Source organism: Gnatocerus cornutus, chromosome 5 (assembly GCF_029298725.1).
Source record: "Gnatocerus cornutus isolate USDA-ARS CGAHR chromosome 5, icGnaCorn1.1, whole genome shotgun sequence".
Classification (NCBI taxonomy): Eukaryota; Metazoa; Arthropoda; class Insecta; order Coleoptera; family Tenebrionidae; genus Gnatocerus; species Gnatocerus cornutus.
In genome coordinates, this window is record NC_142237.1 from 3827349 (window position 1) to 3854521 (window position 27173).

General features: G+C 31.9%; 3 protein-coding genes and 1 pseudogene across 16 annotated transcripts in view; 1 reads left to right on the top strand and 3 right to left on the bottom strand.

The window, feature by feature from the left end:
* Positions 1–647: 647 nt before the first annotated feature.
* On the bottom strand, positions 648–1817 carry LOC148173774 (protein D3-like). Of its 3 annotated transcripts, none has more exons than XM_088035849.1 (2): positions 1737–1817; positions 648–1256 (listed from the first exon to the last, which is right to left on the bottom strand). In XM_088035849.1, exon 2 carries the CDS (start codon positions 1251–1253, stop codon positions 717–719), a length of 537 nt encoding a protein of 178 aa, XP_087891975.1. In that variant the 5' UTR covers positions 1254–1256; positions 1737–1817; the 3' UTR covers positions 648–716. The 3 variants fall into 3 exon arrangements, with proteins under 3 accessions (XP_087891975.1, XP_087891973.1, XP_087891974.1); XM_088035847.1 differs by lacking the exon at positions 1737–1817 and adding an exon at positions 1517–1670; XM_088035848.1 differs by lacking the exon at positions 1737–1817 and adding an exon at positions 1354–1465.
* A 97-nt stretch (positions 1818–1914) lies between these two features.
* Positions 1915–2820, bottom strand: LOC148173775 (uncharacterized). The gene is made up of 2 exons (XM_088037459.1): positions 2165–2820; positions 1915–2103 (listed from the first exon to the last, which is right to left on the bottom strand). Exons 1-2 carry the CDS (start codon positions 2387–2389, stop codon positions 1960–1962), a joined length of 369 nt encoding a protein of 122 aa, XP_087893585.1. The 5' UTR covers positions 2390–2820; the 3' UTR covers positions 1915–1959.
* Positions 2821–7316: 4496 nt separating this feature from the next.
* Positions 7317–8018, top strand: LOC148173776 (protein D1 pseudogene; annotated as a pseudogene).
* A 6632-nt stretch (positions 8019–14650) lies between these two features.
* Positions 14651–27173, bottom strand: part of Ndae1 (Na[+]-driven anion exchanger 1) — a 102713-nt gene continuing 90190 nt past the window's right edge. For 7 of the 12 annotated variants that reach the window (XM_088037687.1, XM_088037690.1, XM_088037686.1 and 4 more), the window contains 6 exons: positions 22597–22885; positions 21162–22547; positions 20880–21110; positions 15343–15545; positions 15178–15295; positions 14652–14856 (listed from right to left, as the gene is read on the bottom strand). In XM_088037687.1, coding sequence (XP_087893813.1) covers positions 14770–14856; positions 15178–15295; positions 15343–15545; positions 20880–21110; positions 21162–22547; positions 22597–22885 — 2314 coding nt within the window. In that variant the 3' untranslated portion in view covers positions 14652–14769. Of the gene's footprint in view, positions 14857–15177; positions 15296–15342; positions 15546–18140; positions 18198–20580; positions 21111–21161; positions 22548–22596; positions 22886–27173 lie in introns of those variants that run through there. The other 5 variants (XM_088037698.1, XM_088037696.1, XM_088037691.1 and 2 more) reach the window with 4 other exon arrangements.

The window sequence follows — 27173 nt, forward strand, 5'->3', positions numbered from 1 at the left end:
CAAATTATTGCTAACAAAAGACAATAATTACAAATCAGAAAAAACATTTACCTAATTTAATTAAAATACTGTTGAAACGCCATCCCGTTTTTTTTATTGCACAATTGACACCATGCACTTAGAACTTTTATTGCCCATTTTTTTTTCAATTTTGATATTTTTTTTTAAAATATTTTTTTGTTAAATGTAGAACATATTACACATTTCTGAATCAAGAAAATTAGTATCTTCTAAATTATAGAAAAAAAAATATGTGGGTGCCAATTTAAAATAAGAAAGTTGAGTATCGCTTAAAAGATACTAAGACATTTAGAAAATTTCTAAATTAATCAGTTTATAGTAAATTTAATTTGTTTTTTTAATTTTTGAAATCGGTTCATAAAGAAAAATTCTACAACGCCTGCCGTTTTAAAAAAATGGCCCGTATAAATCTTAGTTTGACGACAATATTTTTGCTTCTGACTATAGCCAAATTTTTCGACCAACAAAAACTGTAAATTAGCCTTTAGGAAAAACAGGAAAAAAAAGGATAGTTTTGTCTATAAGCGAAATGTCTAAATTCTTTTATTGCCATTGAACAATAGCACTTTGAATCTTGTTTCTGGAATCTTTTCAAATAAGCACCAATTAAGATAAAACAACTGACCTCCACACACCTCCTTTTATTACAAAAATAAACATAATTAATTAATCGATAACTAAACCTCGTCGTCGTATTAATTGGTAACATGTTTATTTCTTTCATCTACATAAGCATCCCACTGCGCCTTGAAATAATCGCCAGCCAGAGGATCTCCTAATTCATACTTCTTCAGAAATTCCTTCAACGACCAGTTTAGACGATGTGCTCTTGACAGTTTCTCACTCTTCGGTTCATCGAACGCGATTTTTTCTTTTTGTTCATAAACCAAGAAGACATATCGATGCAGACCGGTATTCTTCGGTGGTCCCGAACCAAAATACTCTGCAATGACATCGCCGTCTTCAACATCTTCCCCAGGGATGTTACCCACAAGCCAATGTTTGACGTCAGCAACTTTAGGATTTTCGCGACTTGGCGCATCGGGATCAAACATAATCAGAGTGTAGAATTTGTCAGGCTTGGCGTTCCATTTCACTTGGGGTTCTTCCTTTACATCGGTGGGAGTGAGCTCATCGCCGAGGTGAACTTTTTTGTCGCCAGGGTAGGTCACATGAAGGTGAGTCGGAGGGGAGATGGGGATCAAAGTTGGCACGATGCCGTCAGCCTCCATTTTCTTAAACAAAAAGAGATTGCAGATTAGCGCGTATTCATTTCGGTGGTTTGAAAAAAGTGTGACAATGATAACATTGTGCTGATTGTGCACTAATTACGTCGTTGGGCGACCTTAGAATTCTAAGGTGATGATAAGCGCTGACGATAAAGTATTGTTGATTTTATTTCTGCTAAAATTTGTCTTCTAAGCCGAACCGGATGTGTGCACAAACGTCATCAAACTGCGGATTAATAAATACGAAATATGTAGTAAAAAAGTACCTTCTTTATCTGAGCCTGATGATCATGCTCGCAATTCACCAAAACCAATAAGTTGATGAAAATTAACACGGCGACGTTCTTCATCATGTTTAGCGACTATACTAATAACAAAATTACAATAACTATTGAAGGCAGGAGGTGTGAAAGTTGTTTTGATCGAAACACGTGATTGAGTTTGTTCACCTTTAGAAGACGCCGGATAAAAATAATTGAGCATCACCTGTAAGGGGTGTTCTGGAGATTGAAAACGAACATCGGCTTGTGCGCTAATTTCTGCAGTAAACTTTGATGGCGTCTTCGTTCTAACAGGTCGAGTTGAAATTTATAATTAGTCAATTTCAGGTGTTCAATTTCAAGCTCCATTTTTCTCTTCTTCAAAAATGCGACGGATGGCTCCCCTTTTCCCTTAGGTTTCTTTGGGGCGCGGGTTGTTAAGGGGATAGTCAGCCACTGAGAGGTTCCATGGAGTCTCGAACGCCAATACCATGGACAATTGGTGAATTTTCTCCCAAAATCAGCAGTACCAAATTGTCGGCTTCTGTCATCTGAAACTCTGTCTCCGTTCTACGCCTATTATCTATTTTATTCTAGAAATAACGTTGAAGTTAGGTACATATTGAAATTATTATTTTAAAGAGCTCAAATTACCAAAGTTTTGTTGACAAGATTTTTCCAGGTTTTGTCTCTCACATAAGTAAACGTTTTGTCACTTGTAACTAGACCAATAGACACAGCAAAGTCTGTCATTTCAATCCATTTGTCTCGTTTCTTCTTTCGTGTTGAACTGTTCCCAAAAAGAATACTTTTGTTATCGTGCACTTTTTGTAAAAAACTCAACAGTTTTAATTGTTCAGTGGCATCGCTGGACGCCATGTTGATACTTTTAGAATGAGACGCAAAAATAGAGGAGGCTATGGATTTTGTTTGTGCTCTTTTTTGTTAAACTCATATCGGTGTTCTCAGTTTATCAGTCAAGCTCAAGACAGAGGGACGGGAGAAAATCAAAAAAAAAGCGTTTTAATGATCGATTGGAACAAAAATGGTTGTTTTATAACGAATTATTAGTCTGAGAATTTGCAAAGTTTGCCGCCTTCTACATGCCTGTTACAAGTTTTAACCTCAAAGTTCTCCTATAATTTTTTTTGAACGAAACATATATTATGTTAATTTTGGTCCTAGCCGCCAGGATCACAAAATAAAATGATCACACCGTATTTTATATTAATTTGAACATATTATCATCGTCGACTTAAGTCGTTAAAAACTTAAAAAAAATTAAAAAAATTTAGGAAGTCCGAGAAAAAAAAGGAAAATCAAATGATCTAAAAAGAATTCAATAAAATATAGACAATCTAAACAGAATCAGTAGGGCATTAAGGTGTCATAGCAACATCACGACAAACAGCGACTGGCTACGAATCGACTTGCTTTCTTTGCCCGCCATATTCAAATTGCATTTAAACTTAATTATCATCAAACAGTCAAATTCAAAAGGTACCTGAATAAATAAACTGGTTGTAATGTTTTTTTTTGTCCTTAATTCTCCGTTTTGAGGCTGTAACACATTGTAGCTTTGCAGTTCGCTGCGTTGCATAGCCATGGAGTGCGGGCACTACCGCCTGTAAAGTATGCAACCGTGCACTATGGAGGATCAACAAACCGTGGTTGAAATCTTTTAATATGTATTATCTATACTGCCATTGAATAGTAATTGTTTATTTTAGAACACTTTTAACGTAATTAGTGGTCCAAAAACGCCAACGAATGACGACTTTCCAAATTTGATATTTTAAAAATCGCAAAAAAAAGTTACAGGCGTTTGTCACTTGACGATGAAAATTAAAATAAAATTGAAATATCTGGAGATTAGACAAAAAAATAATACAGTGCTTTGTACTTTAAATGAATAAGCTTTTATCTTTCTTAATTTTAAAGAAAAAAATTGGAAATAATAGATTGTCCACGAGTTTTTGAATAAAATGAACTTTTCCTTGGTGTTGGACATCTTCGATTTTTAAGAAAAGTTGCTCACAAGTCATTCCTTACTTAATTTCAACTTAAAATTCTTATTTCAATTTCTTTTAAATATTAAAATCTTTAAATTTAATTGATAATGAAATATTAATATTTTGTTTATTCACATAAATGATTTTGTTTATTTTTGAGTTCGCATAAAATTATACTTAATGGGAACTCAAAATTTAAAGTTGAAAGTGGTTCAAAATTGTGTAAGAAAGCATGGACAACATTGTTCATATGTACTAAAAAATTCATGGTTCATTTTGGTTTGCCAATTCTTATTATACAATGTATTATTGTTTAAAACTGTATGTGATAAAATAAACATTATAAATTTTTTGTTTAAAAACTCCTCATTTGGTATAAATGAATTTAAAATTCGATTCTAAGCAACTTCTCTTAAAATACCTAACTAGAAATATTCCTAACGCGAAGTAAATTACAAGAAAATAGCATTATTTAAAAATCCTAATAGATTGAATTTACCATATCTGCTGTTTTTTGTATCGCCATGGATTTTGCAAAGTTGCATAAATATCCCTAAAAAAGAACTTTACGAATTTATCAAAATTCAACTTAATATGCCAAAAATTAATAGAGATAGCAGCTTGTATTCTGGCTGAAATTAAACATTTACCATTCACTGACCAAAATTATCATTAAGGCAATACATTTTAAGAAGTTGCAACCCAACTATAGGTAATACAAAAAATAATTAAATACTGCATCTAAACAACGCTTTTAATAGTATTTAAATGGACCGATACGGTTTGTTGATCCTCCAGAGTGGGAGGTTGCATACTTTACAGGCGGTAGTGCCCGCACTCCATGCTCCACTGTGCGCGCGTGTTTTTTTGAGGTTATGTCAAATAGATTATCCATGTTGTGATTTTTTCGTATTCTTTATCGTATAAATCTTTAGATTTAGTTGGCAATAAACTTTCAAACTTTTGCAGCGTTTTCAACAATTTTAGATGGAATTTTACCTGCCATCTTGATACGCTTTCAAATGTTTTGCAAAACGTTCTAAGATTAATTTCATTGACATGACACTAGATTATTTTAATAACAATAATAAAAATAATGCTAATAATATAGTTCCTAGTAATTAACGAATTAACTAATGATTAATAAATTATAAATCAACTGCAATAGTATTTTATGGTTTCAAATATTGCAAATAAAGTGTAGAAATCAGAAATTGTATATAAAGCCATTAGTAATTAAAATGATTAAATCTTTAAACTAACACAAAACGACATGTGAAGTATTTTTTATAAAGTCTTTATGTAGATTCAAGAACAGAAATTTGTATTTGTGAAGAAATTATTTATTTTTGAAAAATCAAAATTTATTGGTAAGACATAAAACGTTGTATGTACCACGGGCATAACTTGATGTTTATGTATTTCGGGCAACTTGTAATCTAGTTGCCCTCGAACATAAACATCCACATTATGCCCTTAATACATAAATAACTATTAGTTGTCAGAAGTGCACCATTTTTGCAGGGTCGCATTAATCTTTTTTCTGTAAATGCAACCAACCACTTTTAGTGGAGGATTTTGATGAGTTTTTTAGGAAGCTAATCTTTTAAAATCTTGAATTTTTGGTCGCGGTATTGTCAAGTTATGATTTTTTTTTCTAAAACTATTGAAGTTGCAGTGTCTGATTTTAAAAATTTACAGCACCATAACCTTTCGAGATGTGAATAAATTGTACTTTTGATAATTTTTGTCAACACCAAGAATTGATCCAATAAATTTCTCTCCAGTTGTGCTTAAATTTTCTAGATTTTTCTACATTAAATTTTCTTTAAATTCTCCGGATTTTCGTCAAATTCTTGATATACAGTATGTCTGTACTACATACTTGTCCCCGGATTGAGTTCACAAGAGGGAAAAAAAGTTTATTTTCCATTTTACAAAAAAATGACAAAGGAATAACATTTTTTGCTTATTTCAAAACAGATAAATCTGCAATTAAAATTTCAAAATTATTAGTTTGTACTCTTAAAATTAATTTTTTCATTATTTTTATTTATTAAATTTTGTAATCGTATTCAAATAATAGCAGGCTGTGGCTTCACAAAATCAAATAGTGCGTTAAAGATTAAAGAAAAATTTACCTAATAATTGTAAGTATTAAAAAATTGGAAAAAAATGCAATTGCATCCTTAACAATAATTGAAAAAATTCGAAACAGTCTTAAAGAATTACGAGTTAGAATTGAAATATGTATGTGCTAAAACAGGTCAATCAAATAGTAGAAATTGGTTTGAGTTAAGGAATAAATTTCATTCCTTTGACATTTTTTGCTAAATTAAAATAAAAAAGTTCTTCGTTATTCTTGTTTTTTTCGATTTCCAGAACACAGCTAGATAATATTAAAGTTTTAATTAAAGATTTATTTATTTTAAATTAAGCAAAAAATATTATTCCTTTGACATTTTTCTGTAAAATGAAAAATAACGTTTTTTTTCCTCTTGTGAACTCAATCCGGGGACATACTGTATATTTAAAAAATAAGGGAAATCTAAAAATGTATATAAGGTGTTTATAAATGTTTTTAGCATCAAGGGTGGCTATGAAATGTCAAACAAATTTGCCGCTCATTACAAATGTGAGTTTGTCAACTGACATTTGCAGTTAACCTCAAACATGAAGCAAAGTAATTTTTGAGAAATAAACTGTTCCAGTTGTGGTTTAAAACCTGAAAACCGAAAACTTGGGCACAAAACCGTAACTAAAACGTCATTGAAGTAAGTAACATTATAATAAATTTTCAAGATAGTTATATTCACTATGAAAACAGAGCGGCAAAATAGTGTACGACAGGAATTTCAAAGCCACGCTTGATGCTAGAAACATTAATTTATAAACACCTTGTATAGTAGGTGTGAATACAAGTTGTGAGGTTAGGTTAAAATTCAGTGACAGTGAAACTCAATAAATGTCAAATTTTAAATGAATTTCAAAATCAAGTGGCAAGTCGTGGTTTCAAAACCATTACCAATCATGTAACACGAAAACTCTTAGAATTGGAAAATTTAAATTTTTTATTAAAAAAGGGTGCAAATTCGAAAAAATAGTATAAAGTATAATGGCGTTAGCCATTATAAAACACGTTCTTTAATATACAATTTTACAACAGCAAATTAGAAAAAGTATTTTAAAAAAGTGATTTAAAATGTTGAAATTTATTAAAGACGACTTGAAATATCAGAAAAAATTTGTTTATTCCACCTGATTGTGTTATTGTGATATTATTTTGGTGTGAATGTACCGCCTTTTAATAAATAAACAAAAATATTGATCGAAACGCAAATTCCGTCAACATGAATAATTCATATTGTTTAATAATAAAACTCGATTTAATGAACAATTATTAAGATATCAAATAATAAATACTAACAATATTCGAGACTAAACATTAACAAATAACGTCTAAAACCAATAAATGACGCAAAAATTGACTATGTATGTAAATGTATTTGAATAAAAATGGAAAAATTCGATAATACGTGATAAGAAAAGCATGTACTCACGTAGATAATAGGTAATTAGTTACTTAATCATTACATGTTCTTTATTATCAAAAATACCAAAACAGTTACATGACGCTACATTCAGAATAAAGCGATAAGGCTGTCGCCGCTGAAGACGGAAAAATATATTCTTATCTAACATTTATTCAATCATAGGCATTAGACATGTCAGCTCTTCAATCGCAGTTCGATCTTTAACAGCCGATAATATAAAAATGTTATCAATATGATAACAACTATCACGTATGCAACATGATCAAAGCATTGTTGCTTTCAAAGTTATTCCAGTCAAATAGATACACTTTACTAGGTTCATCACTTATTTCCACAAACAATGTCAATAGAAGAAAAGTTCAAGTCGGAAGAAATTATCCCAGATGTCATCAATGTGGCCCCTAAGACATTACTTAATGTCAAGTTCGCTAACAAAGAAGTCAATCTTGGAAACGAGTTGACACCTACTGATGTTAAATCTGCCCCGACGGTGTCATGGACAGCCGATGGTAACTCCTATTACACCCTCTCTTTCTCAGATCCAGATGCTCCAAGTAGAGCTAATCCCATAAGAAGGGAATTTTTGCATTGGTTGATTGGGAATATTCCCGGAGGAGATATAACTAAAGGACACCTCTTGGCGGATTTTGTTCCCTCGGGTCCACCGCAAGACTCTGGTCTGCATCGGTACACCTTCTTAGTGTATAAACAGAAGGGGAAAGTCAACTTTGAAGAGAGGAGAATTCCGGACACGCAAAAGGAAGCAAGAAGACATTTTTCGATCAGGAACTTTGCGGCGAAGTACGGGTTTGGAGAGCCACAGCTGGGGAATTATTACTTGGCGCAGTGGGATAAATCTGTTGGGTAAAATAACGACAATATAGGAATTGTAAAACTATATAGGTACTCTATAAATTATGTAAATTAAAAACATAAAGTACAGCTCATTGCTATTACTCCACTCTCCTGTGTAAATTTTCGAAAATTTTTGGGTGTAAATCAGGCTTTCTCAATTCCTTAGGGAGAAAATTAGGGGAAAATTGAATGTAGCGATTTTTGAGGTTAACACGTTGTCAAAGTTGAGTGTATTAATCAATAACTAATTAAAAATTGGTTGCAAAAGAATGATTTTAATAGAAATTGAAAGACGATTAGCTTCTAAAGTCCGTTTTTTTATTAAAAAACCACCAACACCGCACTCTCCCACCACTTTACAACCGGCAACGTCGTCGATGGTGACTTTTTGGTGATAAAATCAAATAGGTTAGCTGCCTAATTGACAATTTGATTACACAAAACGGCCTTTCAGGCTGTGTCGAGTCTTTTTACTACTAAATCATTTGATTTTCAATCCAACAGGCTGTAAAAGAAACGTTTTTAACGGAAACACTGCCTAATTTTCAGAAATGTCAAAAATTTGACAACTATTTTCTCACCAAAAATCTCCCTAGGCAACGTTGCCGGTTGTAATGCAGGGGAAAATTGCGGTGTTGGTGGTTTAAAAAAAAAAAACGGACTTTACGCATGCTACAGTTGCGTCAAGGTCAAACGCATTTGCTGCCAATTGTTACCGATAAAAATTACTAAGGGCTGTTGCCAACTTAACTTTTTAATGAGTGGACCGATAGTAATGAGCTCTGGTATATGTGGTCTGAAGAGGCTATTAATAAAATTGTAAAAATACATATCTAAAGTAGATATTAATAATACAAGTTTCATTAAAACATTAATTACATATGTATTTAATTTATTGTCAAAGGGACAAGTGCAAAAAAGTGTCTTACAAATCGCGTGTTTGATACACTTTTATCTGTTAAATTTCAGATTTTTGACAAGCAATTGACGCTAGTGCCAACTCACCCACAAATTAAATCAGTTTAAATCAAATAAATAGGTATTAACATGTCCTTGAAATATACAAATCAGCACCATGTTGCTTTCCGCATTCGGGTGCCCTAAATTATGGATACTACGAATCAAATCAGGTTTTCTGATAAGCCTGGTATCGTTCAATGAACTGCGTCACCCGCTTCCGCACCCTCGTTATGTTTTACAGAGTGATTCTTATTAATATTAATTATTCTTAATTATTAATTAATTAATATTAATTAAGACGTCTTTGCAAATTTTGACGCAGAGCGTAGTGCAATTTGTTACTACACTAGAGCTTATTACTATTGGTCCACTCATTAAAAAGTAAAGTTGGCAGCAGCCCCTAGCAATTTTGATCGAACACAGTTGGCAGAAAAAGCGTTTGACCTTGAAGCAATTGTGACATGCGTAGATGCTAATCGTCCTCGCAAGTTAACCAAAACTCATTAAATCTTTATTTAAATCTCTCTTTTCAAACTAACCTTTGATTAATTCTTCACTAATGTGAGATGTTGATGCACCAAACTTTGACAACGTGTTAACCTCAAAAATCGTTATTCAATTTTCCCCTAATTTTCTCCCTAAAGAATTGAAAGCCCGACTTACACTAGAATTTTAGAAAGTTTACTCAAGAGAGTGGACTGGTAGCAATGAGCTGGACTTTATTTGAACGTGTTACACATAAGCGTAGAATTGACGAGGGTTAGAGTACATTAATTATTTTTTTGGAAATATTGAACAATGAACTACTGCTACTGGTTATGCGCCATTAATGAAATGATGCATACCTAGTGTAGCCAAAGCACATTTTGGACAATTAAAATGATTTTGTTTTACCGCAATATGTTTCCACATGATACGCCTTTGGGCTCCAACTTCGCTGTCACTGATTTGTCACCTGTCAAGTCAGGTGTGAGTGTTAGATTTACGGATTGCGGTTGTTACAAGACACATAAACACTTTTTTTAGGCGACTTAAACTGAAAATGAAATTTTTAGACCTTAAAAGTAAGTCTTTTCTGGCTGCAAACATTTTTAGCCGATCTATGGTGGCGCCATCTATTCATAGTTGTGCAGATTACATCAAGATACCGACATTACTCCCAATTTTATAATTATTTAGGTAAAATCTAATCGACAAACTGCTGTGAAGTGGAACAAAGACGTGTTGAATTATTGAAAATGAACATGTCTAGCAGTGCTACTGCAACAACATCAAAAAGCACATCAAACCTAATTCATACAAATTGTGAAGCTGCACATGCCGAAACTGCAAATGTAAATAAAGAAAATGTGAATTTTTCTGATGGATTCATAAAAATTTACAATTATTCAGTTGTAATAATTTATTAAATCAATAAATCATAAATAAAAATTAATTAACTTGTAAACTTAATGATGTCGCCTAAAAAATCTTGTGTGTAACACGGCCAAAAAGTGACATTTTGCCTTCGCCTTCTTTCTGGCCTCGGCCATTAAAATACAGCTCGGCCAAAAAAGAAACATTTTTTGGCGTTGGTACACAAATAACTATTGTGAACTTGTTTCATTGTTATGCTTGGTGGCAAATAACAAAATTTCAAGAATCACCCTGTATTGCATGGATCAACTGCTTTTATTGCTTATTTATAAAAAGTGTCAGAAAAGCTTATTAGTCATTGATCTCATTAGCTTCTTACCGAATAAGGAAATACCAGGCGGATTGGTGAACATAGAAATAACATTCGAATTTTAACAGTGTTCGAATTTTATTTTTTCCTGCTCTCTCAAACTTCCAAATTAATAAAATTGATTAATAAAAGATTGTACTCTAGAGAATTCTTATTCTGAGAGTTATTTTTAAAATTACGTTTTTACGGCATTAGTAAAAAAATGGAATTTAAAAATATAAAATTTCAAATTTCCCGCTTGAAATTCGGAGGTTGTATGACTGCGAAATGAAGATCTGTCACTGTGTAACGTCGCTTCGTGTCTAAATTAATATTTTTTACTGCAAAAAGCCTTCCTAAAGCAATTTTAAAGTCCGTATTTACCTTTAGAACTATCCACACACAAGAAAATTAAAAAAATAAGGTTAGCTGAGACAATATGACAGCTTTTTAATTTTCAGTAACACCAACTTTGAAATTTCGAGTAGAAAATTTAAAATTTTACGTTTTTGATGGAAAAATGCCGCAATAACATCGGCAATTTGACTCTGTGCTGCACGTAAAAAAAACACAAATTTTATTTAATGTCATACGTAAATAACAAACTAACGAAATTATTAACGAAATACTAACTTATATTAAGTAATATTAACTTAACTAATATTAAGAATATGTAAACTGAAGTATTTCTATACCAGAGCTCATTACTATCAGTCCATTCATTAAAAAGTTATGTTGTCAGCAACCCCTAGCGATTTTTATCAAAAATAGTTGGCAGCAATAGCGTTTGTCTTTGATCCAACTGTGGCATGCGTAGAAGCTAATCGTCTTGCGCAAGATTGCCAGAACTTGTTAAATGTCGATTGAAATCTTTGCAGGAAATTGTTAATTAAATATTGATTAATACACTCAACTTTGACAACGTATTAACCTCAAAAATCGCTACATTCAATTTTTCCCTAGTTTTCTCCCTAAAGAATTGAAAGCCTGATTTGCCCCCAAGAATTTTCGAAAATTTACAGAGGGGAGTGGACTGATAGCAAAATTGCCACAGAAAAGGTTGATAAAATGTGTAAGTGTTCTTTTATTGCCGCATCAAATCACAAGACAAAATTGGCCACTAACCGAAGTGCAAACCATAACACGTGGGCAGATGTAATTCGGTTTAAAAATTTTAGCTGCTTAAATTAATGGACTGCTTTTCAAAACTCTTATATTTTGTTTATATCTTTCGATAAAAGAACGCGTCAGAGTTCAAGTCTGAAATTTGTTACAAGCTTTGCTCCAAATATTAATTTTATTGTGTCTAAATGTTCTGATACCAAAGCTGTTCCGCATTTCTTCCTCCATAAATTTCTATCTTTGTGATTACTCGCTTCTATTACTCCAGGATTTTTTACCTTTTTTTAGTCTTTTCACCAAACCACCCAAGTTGTCTTTCCTTCATGGTATCTTTTATCGATTTCACTCCCAATTCTGTTCTTGCTTTTGTGGTCTATTTTTCTTAAAAATTGTGTCTTGGTAACGTTTTTGTACACAATCACATTAATTCAAAAACATGCTATCAAGAATCAATCATTTATTTAATTGGCTTGCATTTATTATCTTAGTCTTGGACTTTTAACTCAGCGAGAGATCATAAAATGAAGAATTTCCTTTATTCAGCAATATTCGTAGAGGAGGTTAAAACGATAAAGAAGTCAATGTTGTCTATTCGCCAAAGTAGAAAATGTTAACATACAGGGTGTTCAATCTGTTGCATCTATTGTGCACAGGTAGACTTTATGGAACAAGAATGTGTTATTTGCAATAAAACATAACATATTATTATACACTGCCACGCAAAAACGACATGGTAATTTTAAAAATAGCTTTAAAAAATTATTGACGATTCACATCAACTTAACAGGACTTTAATTGAGATAGAGCATTTAAAGGACAATCCGAAAATGCAAATTAAACTGTTGCAGCATCATTTTGCAATATTTTCAGAACATAAGAACTAACAGTTTCACTAACTGCTTTAACACAAATGCGGCAAAAAATCGCTAAGTCAAAAGTCAGAAATTTTGATTGGCGGTATGTCACGAAGAATTTTGACTGTTGTCAAGGTCAACTGTAAAACTGGAGGTAAAATCACAGAGATTCCCACTTTTTGTTAATTTTTGTTAATTTTTTGTAAAAATTTTGATTTAATTTGTAAAAATTGCTTTTTTGGCCTCATGAATTGTAAACGTCAATTTAACATTTAACTGACATCTTCGGAAACATTATATTTACAAGCGCCTTGAACGTTTACACACGCCGTGCGGTAAAAATTGCCCAAACGTCTGCTCTTCAGATGCGTTTATAAATTAAAATCACTTAACCATAATGAAGATTGATCACTAAAGTGGAATCTACTGAATTATTATCTCAATTAAGACAATATTTCTATTTTTAAAATCATATTAAAACATTTTTTTATACAGCGCCATCTTGTGTACTTTTTGTGCACCAACTACAAAATTGACAGGATTGACAGATGATGAAATTTATAAATGTCAGATGTGACAGTTCTCATTGGTTCTCATGAATTCTGAAAAACCCAATTATTTAAATTAAAATTTTTCGGACACACGCGACTGAAAATAACTATTATAAGCTTGTATTTGAGACCACTTTGAGAAAAAAAAGTCAAAATTGACGTTAATTTTGCGGCTCAGTGTATTTTTCGATTTTGGATTCCTTGTAGAATTTTGTATTGACTTTATGCATCAAATGGTTTAACAAAATTTCTCATTTCAGAAATAATTTTGACGATTTTGTTTAATATGAAAAGCAGCATATTAAAAAAGACATTTTGTCATGCCAAAATCCAGGCACTTACTCTATTAAAAGAATCCCACTGCGCAAAGCCTCATTTACGTTATGGAAATTAAGAGAAAAATCCAAGACAACGAAAAAATCGGTCACATTTTAGTGTTGTCAATAGTAATTTTTTTAATTAATAGCAAATTTGGGGCGGGACACTAGTGTTGGCGGACCCTGTACTCCGTTTTTGAATGCACTACCAAAAATTAAACACAGTTTTCGGCAGGCTTAAGGGATCAAATTGACTATTTTTTATTTTTTTAAAGATAAAAAAATACCTTTTGTCACTTACTTGGACCACCACTGATGAAAATATCCATCTAAAACAACAAAATTTAGATTGTTGTTAAGCAAAAAAGATTATTTTCTTTAATTCAGTGGCGAACTGGAAATTTTGACCAAATATTCGATTAATTTTATCTCGAAAACTTGCCTTCACCAATGACCGTGTTTTGTTTGGTAGTGTATTTCAAAAACACCCTTAATGTGTAGTGTGAATAACCCATGATTGTGTCTTCTACATAGTTGAAAATAGATTTTTTTACTTTTCTGATTTTAGTATTTATTTGTTGAGATATCAAAATATAAAAGATTTGAAAAACTCGTTAAACTCCACAAATAGTTATTTAACAAACAAGTTAGTTAATGAAAGCGATTAATAATTATAATAAGTGCCGTTAATAAGCGAGATTATTATTCGCCCATTAACCATAGAATTATTTAGTTACAAAACTTAAAATTGGCACAAAGGTGGTTATGCAACCAAAAATACAAAACCAAAGTGAGGTTATGTGTATGATGGATGTGTCCGCAGTTGTCAAATTTGAGTGTAATTCCAAACGATGTCTATCGAACTGAAAGTCTCTATGTGAAGTCTAAAATCGACGTTTTGATTTGTTATTAGTAAACAAACAGATCCAGGGTCTTCAGATCATTATTGAATTTATTGAATTGCGTGTGTAATTGGTTGTCTATAATAAACACATTAAAACAATCATTAATAGCCCACTTTAGTGCATGACTTCAGCCGACAAATCATGCATTAATAGTACCTAAAAACAAACGATGGCCGTAAATTTTTTATCTACATTGGATTAAATTAAAAATCAAATGAAAGAACTTTTTTATATTTTTCAACATTTATTTGTGTTCATGTACATTCATTATTTACTAATTAAAATATTGTGTTTTAGAAAATTATTTTATTTTAAAATATTTCAATCATAGGGTCAGAATGTAATTTGGCAACAACATTAACTTCACAAAAACGAAAAAAAGTCTACAACATTAGTGACATTTTATAATGCTTTCTGTATTGCTTCAAACATGTGTTTCATCATCTGGTCTGCTCTTCCTCCTTTCTTTCCTAGGTAAATCTCTAACCTGTTCGCACTGTAATAGGTTAGTCTGAAATTATTTGCTTTTAGACAACAATCTCCACTTAAAAAGAAAAATGCAATGAAAGAAACTGCATTTTTCTCTTGACAAACATTCCACAAAAACATGCAAAATCGAAAAAAAAACATTTTCTTCACGTATAATGTCGTGCTCTATCCTACTATACACGCAAATATTTATCACGTCTCTTGTATGAACTGTACCTATGTAAAAAGAACTCATGTAACAACACAATCTTGGTGAACGCTTAGTGCATACTTACACGTACGTGCAAGAAGTAAAATGTTAAGTGCTTGTATTGTGTTAAATGTGAAGAGAACTATCTGTCACCTTTATTGTTATGCCTTCGTCTTCCTCTTCTTCAGTCATTGTAGAAAGGCGTTTTTCCAATTTGGCTTTATCCTCGCGTTTTTCCTCTCGTTTGTTTTGCTTTTTCTTCTTAAAGCGACTGGAAAAACCAAACCGACTATAAAGCTACCGTAATTAAAAAGTTACCTAGGTCCAATTGGACTTTTCTTTTTCTCTTTGTCTGGAGTTCTAGAATTGTTTTTGTTGACTTGCTTCCAAATACCGGTTTTATTTACTTCTTCAGAGATGTTGATGGCCGAAAGTGGAATGTTCATAACGTTACCATTTGCCAGAGGGATTTTTAGGTTTCCAGCGGCTTCAATTTCCAATTGACCTTTTTCAGAATCGCCCTAGACACAATTTTAACGCCATGTAAGCAAAGGAATTTGCATTTATTACACACAATTGTAAGAAATAAGTGCAAAAATGCGTCACGCTTCACGCAGACTTTATGAATTGTCAACATTTGTAAAATTTAATCTTAAATTTCTGTCAAATTTTTCACATTATTCTCATGGTCTAACCCTAAAATATTGTTTTTAGATCACACGTTACGGCTTTTCTGTATACAGAGGCGGATTTAATGCAGGGGCCGACTTGGAAATGGCCTGGCAAAGTTCCAGCTTTACATATTTTTCAAACACAATAAGTTTTAATTAGTTCAAAAAATAAGGGAAATCTGAAAATGTAGATACACATAATGAGTACGTGCCAATTTTTTGATAATCTCGAGGAAATTAGAAACATCTATCAAATTCAAAAATAATCGAGAGAACTTGAAAGAATATAACTTACAAACTGGAGAGAATTAAAAAAAATATTGGAATCAAAAAAAAATGTAGATAATTCAAATTCTAGATTCCCATAATAACTTATTTATACCAAATCTACATAATATAGAGAATCTAAAGCGATGTGGAGAGATTCTAAAAAAGCTGATGATTAAAAGTAAGTAGACAGAATTTAAGTTAATTTTGAAATATCTAATAAAGAATCTAGGAAAAACTCTAGAATTCAAAGTTATAAAAAATCTAAAATATCTAAGGAGAATTCGATTCAGTCCAAAGAGAATTTAAAGATTGAGCGGAAATTACAGAAGAATCTAAATTAAATTTAAATAAAGACAATTAACAGAACATCTAAAAAAATCTTGTGAAAATGAAGATTCGATCTAAAAAATCTAAAATATGGAAAATATGAAACAAATTTGTAGCGTCTAAAGAAAATGTAGGGAAAATCTAAATAGAGCCCAAAGACTTTTAATGAAACTCTAAGAAGAATTTAGAGAGTTTGGAAAGATCTAACTCTATAACGATATTGTGTTATTTGACACCATGCACCTAGATTTTATTAACTTTTATTGCCTAAATTTTTTCATTTTTGATATTTTTTTAAAAATATTTTTTGTAACAGTAGAACATATTACACATTTCTAAATCAAAAAAAAATATTCCAAATTATGAAAAAAAAAATGGGTTCCAATTTAAAATAAGAAAGTTGAGTATCATCCAAAAGATGCTAAGGACATTTAGAAAATTTTTAAAATCATCAGTTTATAGGGAATTAAAAACCATTTAATTTTATTTTTAAATTTTTGAAATCGGTTCATAAATAAAAATTTTACAACGCCTGTCGTTTTTAAAAAACCACCCTTTATAAATATAAAATAAATAACGACGTTTTAGTTAGGGTTTTGTATTCAAGTTAATGATTTTTAGGCTTAACACACAACTAGAATAGCTTTTTTTTTCAAAATTTACATACTTTTGCTCCATGTTTAAGGTTAACTACAAATGTCAGTTGCAAAATGTAAACCCATGTTCGTAATGAGCGGCAAATTTCTTTGACATTTTGTAGCCACCCTTGATTCTAGGAACATTTATAAACACCTTGTAGAATAAATGTACACTAAGAAAAATGTAAATAGAACCGAGAAACTTTTGAGAATCTGAGAAAAATATCAAGAAAATATAAGAAGAATCTAATTACAACAGTGTCTAGAGGAAGTCTAATCCGAAATGAAAGAAAAATACAAGAAATCTCAGAAAACCAAAGAATCTAAAGATGAACCCTCAGAAATAATTCAAAGAGTTTACAACCAGTAAGTCTGAAATGAACAAAATGGAAAAAGAAACAAATAAAAAATTCTAATTCAACACCGAATTCTAAAAAAATATCCAATTAAATTAAAAAATTTAAAATTGAAAGAAGCAAAATTTTGTTGAAGAAATTTAAAGATACTGCGAAATAGAAATAGAATTGAAAAGAAAATATGTGTATAGAAAATCGAAAAAAAATATTGCTAAAGAGAATCTAAACAAATAAGAGCGTAATTAAACTCAAGAATCCACAGAGAATCAAAAAAGTACAAAGTAGGATTTAAAAATTGAAAAACGCTAAAGAGAATCGAAAGAAGTATTTAGAGACAACCTAGAATAAAATTAAGCGAGAAACTAAAGAGGATGTAAACATAAATCAGAAGCAGAAACTATGAAATTCAAAAAGATTTAGAGAATTAAGAGAAAATCGAAAATCAAATTTAAAATTCGGTTTTATTTCAGATCCCAAACTCAATCCGCCTCTGTCTGTTTGAATAATGTTTTGCGCGTCAATTGGAAATTGAAGCCGCTGGAAACCTAAAAATTTTAGGTTCTGAGATTTCTTGTATTTTTCATTTCGGATTAGACTTCCTCTAGACTCTGTTGTAATTAGATTCTTCTTAGATTTTCTTGATATTTTTCTCAGATTTTCAAAAGTTTCTCGGTTCTATTTTTACATTTTTCTTAGTGTAGATTTATTCTACAAGGTGTTTATAAATGTTCCTAGAATCAAGGGTGGCCACAAAATGTCAAAGAAATTTGCCGCTCATTACGAACATGGGTTTAGATTTTGCAACTGACATTTGTAGTTAACCTTAAACATGGAGCAAAAGTATGTAAATTTTGAAAAAAAAAGCTATTCTAGTTGGCTTCAATTTCCAATTGACCTTTTTCAGAATCGCCCTAGACACAATTTTAACGCCATGTAAGCAAAGGAATTTGCATTTATTACACACAATTGAAAGAAATAGGTGCAAAAATGAGTCACACTTCACGCAGACTTTATGAACTGTCAACCTTTAATGCTTAATTCGTTGCTTAATATCTAACAAGAAAAAGTGAAAATAAACTTGGATAAAAATGGATCTCTGTTTTACCATAAAATATTGTTTTTAGATCACACCTTACAATTTTTCTGTTTACAGAGGCGGATTAATTGGGAATGGCCTGGCAAAGTTCCAACATTATACATTTTTTAATTAATAAGTTTTAATTAGCCCAAAAAACAAGGGAGATCTAAAAATGTAGAGAAAATGAGAAGGTGCCAATTTTTTGATAATCTTGAAGTTAACTTCAGAGAATCTAAAAAAAAATATTGAAATCAAAAAAGGATTAGAGTATTCAAAATCTAGAATAGCCAAATCTAAAAAAGATTTTTACTGACTCTATTTAACTTAACTTAAATTCTTTTTAGTTTCTGTAAATTATAAATATATTATGAATATAGAGAATCTAAAGAAAAGATGATAATTTACAGAAACTAAAAAGAATTAAAGTTAATTTTGAAACACCTAATACATACAGGATGTTTTTGAAATGCGTGTACAAAAAGAGTATGGTAATTCGTTGTCACGAATTGAGCCAATAAGAGAAAAAAGTTTTAGTAAAAGTCTATTTTAGGCGACTTAAAGTGAAAATGAAATTTTTAGACCTTAAAAGCAGCCTAAAAGTGAGTCTTTTCTGGCCGCAAACATTTTCGGCCGATCTATGGTGGCGCCATCTATCCATAGTTTTGCATATTACATCAAGATACCGATATTACCCTCAATTTTATAATTATTTGGGTAAAATCAAATCGACAAATTCCTGTAAAGTGCAACAAAGACGTGTTGAATTATTGAAAATTAACATGTTCAACAATGCTGCTGCAAGAACATCAAAAATCACATCAAACCTAATTCATACAAATTGTGTGTGAAGCTACACATGGCGAAACTGCCAATGTACATAAAAAAATATGAACTTTTCTGAAGGATTCATCAATATTTACAATTATTCAGTTGTTATAAATGATTAAAAAGTGCCATTTTGCCCTCACCTTCTTTCTGGCCTAGGCTTTTGCCTCGGCCATTAAAAAAAGACTCAGCCAAAAAAGAGACACTTTTTGGCCTTGGTACACAAATAACTATTTTAGGCGACTTAAACTGAAAATGTTTTTTCTGGCCGCAAACATTTTTGGCCGATCTATGGTGGCGCCATCTATCCATTTTACAAGATTTTTCCGATTTTTTTGCACCATGCCTTTACGCAAAATGTCCTTTAGGTAACAAATTCATTTAAACCTAAAATTACGTCACAGAAATCGTTAATTTTGGCATTAAACTTTTACTCTTCAATCCATCATATCTCAAAAAATTGAAGATAGATTTTTTTTACATTTTTCCGGTGATTTATGACCTTGTCTGATAATATAGTATCACGGTGGTGCGCGACTTTCCGGACATCCTGTATCTAAAAGAAAATCTTGAAAGTTGAAAGTTGAAAGCTAAAGTAAATGCAGGGAAAATGTTAACTCAATCTAGAAAATTCAAAAATCTAGCGAGGATTTAGAGAATGTAGAAAATTTGATAAGTACCAAGGAAAATACAGAAAATGTAAACAGAACCGACAAATTCTTAAGAATCTGAGAAAATGTCAAGAAAATCTAAGAAGAATCTAATTAGAACAGTGTCTAGGAGAAGTTTAATCAGAAATGAAAAATACAATACAGTCTTAGAAAACCAAAGAATCTAAAAATTAACCTTCACAAGCCAAAAAATCTAAATTGTCCACGATCAGTAAGTTTAAAGTGGACAAAATGGAAGAAGAGACAAAACAAAAACTGTAATTCAAATTTGAATTCTAAATAAATTTAATGTTTTAAAATTGAAACAAGCAATATTTTAGAGTGTTGAAGAGAATTTCCCGTTAAAAGGAAGTGCGAGCGTTCTGGGACAGTCTGTATACAAAATTTGGAAAAAAATACAGAAAATAATGATAATGTAGAGAGAATCCAAAGAACTTGCTAGAGAGAATCTAATGATTTCAGTGAAATGAGAGAAAAAGAATTCAGAGAGAATAGAAAAAGGGAATCGAAAATTAAATTTGAAATGCGGTTTTATTTCAGATCCCAAACTTAATCCGCCTCTGTCTGTTTGTATAATGATGTTTTGTGCGTAAAAACTGTGTATTTGTCGCTGTAATCGAGCAAAAAAAATAACAACGTCGTACTTACATGCAAATGCAAATGTGATGAGACCAAGCTGCCTTAAATCATACAAAATGGTGAAAATGGAAAATAAAAAAATAACGGAACACACAATTTATTTAAACAATAATACTGTCTATAAATAAATATGTAACAATTATAACAGTCAGACAAGCATGGAATGCATCTAGTGAGTGATGTGTTGAAATGATCAATTATCTTAAAACAATTTGTCTATACAAATAAAAACTATAAATTCGCTAATAAACTCTTTAAAATCAACAATTTTCTATTTTGGTGCTTTTTAATACTTCATCCGCACCGTCTTTCTCTTTGTACCCGCTTGTAATCAATTTGGGACCTAAAAAGCAACGTGCAAATTTTTTCGCACACCCCACCTCTTCGTCTTTTAGCATCTGATGGCGTTTTGTCATTTCCGGCATTATATCGTCGAGGATCTTCAGCTCGCGCCGCGTGAAGATGAGGTCTAGAGACTTCCGAATGCCGATCATCACCACCAGCATCAGAGGGAAGAGGATTGAGGTGGTGCTGAAGGACTTGATGGTCCACAAACAGACGAGACAAGCGAACTGTATGATGGTGAAGAGGTGGACGCGCTTTATTGGCACCTGGAGAACAAACTTAATTAGCAGCGCTACCAGCGTTGACAGTTGAATTACCTGTCGCAAGAACATGTAGTCCGGTTGGTACTTGTTTGGCATAAAGATGATCAAAATCCTGTCGAAGAACTGCAGGCCCTTCAATGACGCGATGCCCATGTACAAGAAGATGCCGTAGAGTACCGGCATGGGAATGTGGCCTAATAGCGGTGTTAAGAACACTGACAATCCAATAGTTAAGAAGATGAGGATATGGGTGACTCTTTGCTCCCTCACTCCCAAGAACTGCGGTTTTTCTCCAGGAGCTGAACATTCGCTTTCTAACTTCAGAGAGTTGACATGATTGATCGACAACACTGTTGCGGCTACGAACCATGGAAGACCCATAACGGAACAGATCTCGATAAGGATTGAGAGGATGAAGAGGTCCAAGTGGTATCCGCATTTCTTCTTCAGTTTGTGTTCCTTTCTGTTGACAATGACGCTGGTGATCTGTTGGTCCATGAATATAAGGATGGTCCCGAGAAGAGCGGGGGGCAGCGCCAGAAATATGGAATAAACAGGATTGCCATTAAATGGAGGGATAATCCACCCACGTGTGGGAAGGGTGGGCTTGAAGTCATGAGGAACCTCAAGCTTAGGAGTGGCAATTCCCACTTTGAAATCCAAGAGAGTCATGGAGAAAATAGCAATAATAACAGCAAAGTCACTGATGAATTGACGAACTTTAGACGGGAAAAACGTGGCGTTCTTGAAATCTTTGAGTTCAATAGACAGCAGGAAAGTTCCCAAGAACAAAATAATTGACATGAGGAAAACATCTGGAACGTAAACAGGCGTGATGCATCCAGACCCAACAAAAGTTCCATTCATTGCCTGGCAAGCATTCCGATTGGATTCAATCCAACTCCCCGCCATCTCGTCTCGCAAGAATAAAGACTGATTGGCCGAGCACGAACAATTATAATCAAATTCCTGCGAACCGGAGGTGTTCAATCGGAAATGTTTTCCTATCAGTGCGACATTTTCCACGGCTTTGTAAATAAAAATGAAAGCAATCAGCGTCGCAAAGTTTTCCTCCGTGAACCGGGTGATGTAACAAACAAGCGCACTCGCGTCGATGGCAACTAGAAGAAGTAAAATCACCGCGATCCACGTCCCGATCCAAAAGCGAAAAGCCATATAATCCCATCCAATTGTGAGACAGAAGTCGAATACAATCGTCTCAAAAACTAGCACCGGTCCAGTGGAGCCTAAAACAGTCAACGGCTGCCCTGAGAAGAACCCATAGCCCATCCCGCAGACGAAACCTGACACTAATGACTCCATAGCGGCCATATTGCCTCCCGTGGCTTGCGCGAGTAGACCGCCAAAAGTGATGATCGGAGAGAGGCAAGCGAAGTATAAAAAGATCCAGGAGGCAATACACTGCGAGGCTAAGGCATCCTAAAAGCAGGCTCATCAGTACAAACAACAGAAGTCCGCGTTTTGGTACCTTGAAATCTGACCAGTACCACGGAGCTTTTCTCTTGACATCATTGATTAGCCCTCCAAATAATACGCCACTGCGGGCCAGTCCTGATTCTTCTCTAGCTCTTTGTTCTTCCTCTTCTTCGTCTTGTTCCTCGGGTTGTTTCTCCGGGGGACGCTTTCTGACCTCTTGAGAGGGTATGGCAGCAGGGGGTTCAATTCTTATGGCAGGATCCCATTCGCCAGGAGGCAGAACAGTCACAGCGTCGAGAAACTCGTCGATTCCAGCAAGGAGATGACTGACGTTGCGAGCTCTAGAAGCATTAAAAACTGTTAAATTGTTCTCATTATGTAGGTATCTAGTCGGCTGGTACTTTGACTGATGTTAAGATATAACGTTTCAAGAGAAGAGCCAACTAGATTGCTAAACAAATATTCTCACGTTATAAATTAATCTCGAAATTGAACTGTTTGAATGAAAGCCTTCGGAAATTGTTAAGACGTGCATTTCTTTTATGAGCAAGTTACGATGTGTTTGGATCTATATTTATGTTTATTTCGGTACCTCAGAAGCATAAGGGTCTAACTCCAATTTTTGTAAAAACTGAGTTAAATAATGTTTTTTATTACTCTTTACATCTTCTTTAAGACAGAGAAAAATAATCCCCATTACATGAAAAACAAACAATTTTAGGTTTCTATAAAGAACTAAGTACCACACCTTATAGGATTACATTTCGAGGTGATTGTGTTACTCAACTGATCCAAACTTACTCAAATTGATAATAAACGCAAGTATATTATTTGGGGATAATAATACAGTAGGGCCTCGTTAATCCGGAGAGGCAAAAACAAGACCCTTTCCGGATTATCGAGGCATCCGGATTATAGTATGCCATATTTGACGGTACTAAAACATATGTTTAACTTTAGTTTCTTTAATCAATTTTTAAATAAAAGCATAAAGACAAAAATGTACATGTTCATGTAGAAAAACAGTAAGTTAAATTACATAAAACATTAGACTTTACATAAACAAAAGACTGACGACGCATTGGCTCATGGCAGCCCGCACCTACACCCGCCCTCGCCTGTCTTACAGCGATCACCGAACTAGCAGGAGTCCGGATTACCGAGGCTCTACTGTAATAAAATTTTCGTTGTGAGACCAAAAAAATGCCACCAATTTTTTTTAAGATCTTGTAATTTCTTTATTTTTTATGCGATTTATGCGAAAAAGAGAATTTTTAGAAATTTCGATTTCGAGGAGCAAAGACAAATTTTTGTTTTTCGACCAAAAAAAATGTGACCAAAAATTTTTAACGACTATTTTTAATGCCACTATTACCAAATTTGTGGAGTTTATAAGCCTTGACTGTCTTATTAAGAGTACCGATTTAGAAAAATTTAGACCAAAAAGGAGAATATTTAGAAATTTCTATTTGGACAACTGTGAAAATATCAATGTTTTTCAACACTGTAATTTCGTAATTTTTAATGTGACAGGAACAAAATTTATGCATGTTTTTTCTTTTGTTTGTCTTAGTAATATCACTTATTTGCAAAAATTTAGATCAAAAAGTCGAATTTTTAGAAATTTTCGTTTTACGGTCAAAAAAATGCCACCTTTTTTTTAAGATTCGGCAATTTCTTTATTTTTTTATGTGATTTTAACGAAATTTGTGGAGATTATTAATATCGACTGCCTTATTTACAGTGCCGATTTACAAAAATTTAGAGCGAAAAGGAGAATTTGTAGAAATTTTTATTTCGAGTAGCTAAAAAAAAATTACAAAAAAATTACAAATTTTTGGTGTCACAAGAACGAAATGTATGCATGTTGTTTCTTTTGTTTGTTTTAGTAATATCACTAATTTGCAAAAATTTAGATCAAAAAGTCGAATTTTTAGAAATTTTCATTTTAAGGCCAAAAAAATGCCACCAATTTTTTTTAAGGTCCTGTAATTTCTTTATTTTTTTATGTAATTTTATCGAAATTTGTGGAGATTATCACTCTTGACTGTCTTATTTACAGTGTCGATTTACAAAAATTTAGAGCGAAAAGGAGAATTTGTAGAAATTTTTATTTCAAGTAGCTAAAAAAAATTACAAAAAGAGCTTGATCGCACTTTAATTTCGACATTTTTGGTGTCACAAGAACGAAATTTATGCATGTTTTTTCTTTTGTTTGTTTTAGTAATACCACTTATTTGCAAAAATTTAGATCAAAAAGTCAAATTTTTAGAAATTTTGATTTAAGACCAAAAAAATGCCAACATTTTTTTAAGATCCTGTAATTCCTTAATTTTTTATGCGATTTTAACGACATTTGTGGAGATTATCACTCTTGACTGCCTTATTAAAAGTACCGATTTAGAAAAATTTAGACCAAAAAGGAGAATATTTAGAAATTTCTATTTGGACAACTGTGAAAATATCAATGTTTTTCAACACTGTAATTTCGTAATTTTTAATGTGACAGGAACAAAATTTATGCATGTTTTTTCTTTTGTTTGTCTTAGTAATATCACTTATTTGCAAAAATTTAGATCAAAAAGTCGAATTTTTAGAAATTTTCGTTTCACGGCCAAAAAAATGCCACCTTTTTTTTAAGATTCTGCAATTTCTCTATTTTTTTATGTGATTTTAACGAAATTTGTGGAGATTATTAATATCGACTGCCTTATTTACAGTGCCGATTTACAAAAATTTAGAGCGAAAAGGAGAATTTGTAGAAATTTTTATTTCGAGTAGCTAAAAAAAATTACAAAAAAATTACAAATTTTTGGTGTCACAAGGACGAAATGTATGCATGTTGTTTCTTTTGTTTGTTTTAGTAATATCACTAATTTGCAAAAATTTAGATCAAAAAGTCGAATTTTTAGAAATTTTCGTTTTAAGGCCAAAAAAATGCCACCAATTTTTTTTAAGATCCTGTAATTTCTTTATTTTTTTATGTAATTTTATCGAAATTTGTGGAGATTATCACTCTTAACTGTCTTATTTACAATGCCGATTTACAAAAATTTAGAGCGCAAAGGAGAATGTGCAGAAATTTTTATTTCAAGTAGCTAAAAAAAATTACAAAAAGAGCTTGATCGCACTTTAATTTCGACATTTTTGGTGTCAAAGAACGAAATTTATGCATGTTTCTTCTTTTGTTTGTTTTAGTAATACCACTTATTTGCAAAAATTTAGATCAAAAAGTCGAATTTTTAGAAATTTCGTTTTAAGACCAAAAAAATGCCAACATTTTTTTAAGATCCTGTAATTCCTTAATTTTTTATGCGATTTTAACGACATTTGTGGAGATTATCACTCTTGACTGCCTTATTAAAAGTACCGATTTAGAAAAATTTAGACCAAAAAGGAGAATATTTAGAAATTTTCATTTGGATTGTGAAAATAATTATTTTTAGTGCGACAGGAACAAAATTTATGCATGTTGTTTCTTTTGTATGTTTTAGAAATATCACTAATTTGCAAAAATTTAGATCAAAAAGTCGAATTTTTGCAAATTTTCGTTTTATGACCAAAAAAATGCCACCAATCTTTTTTAAGATCTAGTAATTTCTTTATTTTTTATGCGATTTTAACGACATTTATGGCGATTATCACTCTCGACTGCCTTATTAAGAGTGTTGATTTAGAAAAATTTAGACCGAAAAAGAGCCTTTTTAGAAATTTTTATTTCGAGGAGCAAAAAAAATTTTGTTTTTTGACCAAAAAAAAATGTGACTAAAATTTGACCTGTAAGTTCTTCATTTTTGATGCTACTATAACCAAATTTGTGGAGTTTATAAGTCTTGACTGTCTTATGAAGAATACCGATTTAGAAAAATTTAGAACAAAAAGGAAAATATTTAGAAATTTTTATTTGGACAACTGTGAAAATGTCAATTTTTTTCAACACTGTAATTTCGTTATTTTTAGTGCGACAGGATCAAAATTTGTTGTTGTTTTTTTTTTTTTTTAATAATATCACTAATTTGCAAAAATTTAGATCAAAAAGTTGAATTTTTAGAAATTTTTCTTTTAAGACCAAAAATTTTTTTTTAAATCCTGTAATTTCTTTATTTTTTATGTGATTTTAACGAAATTTGTGCAGATTACCACTCTTGACTGTCTTATTTACAATGCCGATTTACAAAAATTTAAAGCGAAAGAGAGAAATTGTAGAAATTTTAATTTCGAACAGCTAAAAAAAAATTCACAAAAAAACTTGAACGCGCTTTAATTTCTTTTAATTTTTTTGGTGTCACAAAAACGAAATTTGTGGGAGTTTTTTTAAGGTTAAACAGTCCATAGAAGTTGCTGAATTTGGGTTATTTTAATATATCTTTGTTAGCCATGATTCCTAATAAAATATTAACTTTTTTTGTAAAAACATTGTAAATTTTTATTGAAAGTTTCTATTACTAGGCGGGATTTAGGTCCAGATAATCTCATTTTTCTTAGAAGCATAAGGAACCAAGTGTAAAAATATGTCCAAAAAATCATTTTTGGATCAAAATTTGAAATATATAAACATCAATTCGCAATTCGCTCTTAAATTGCACATTTGAAAAGAGATTAGTAACAGCAAGGTAATTTTTTAAAATA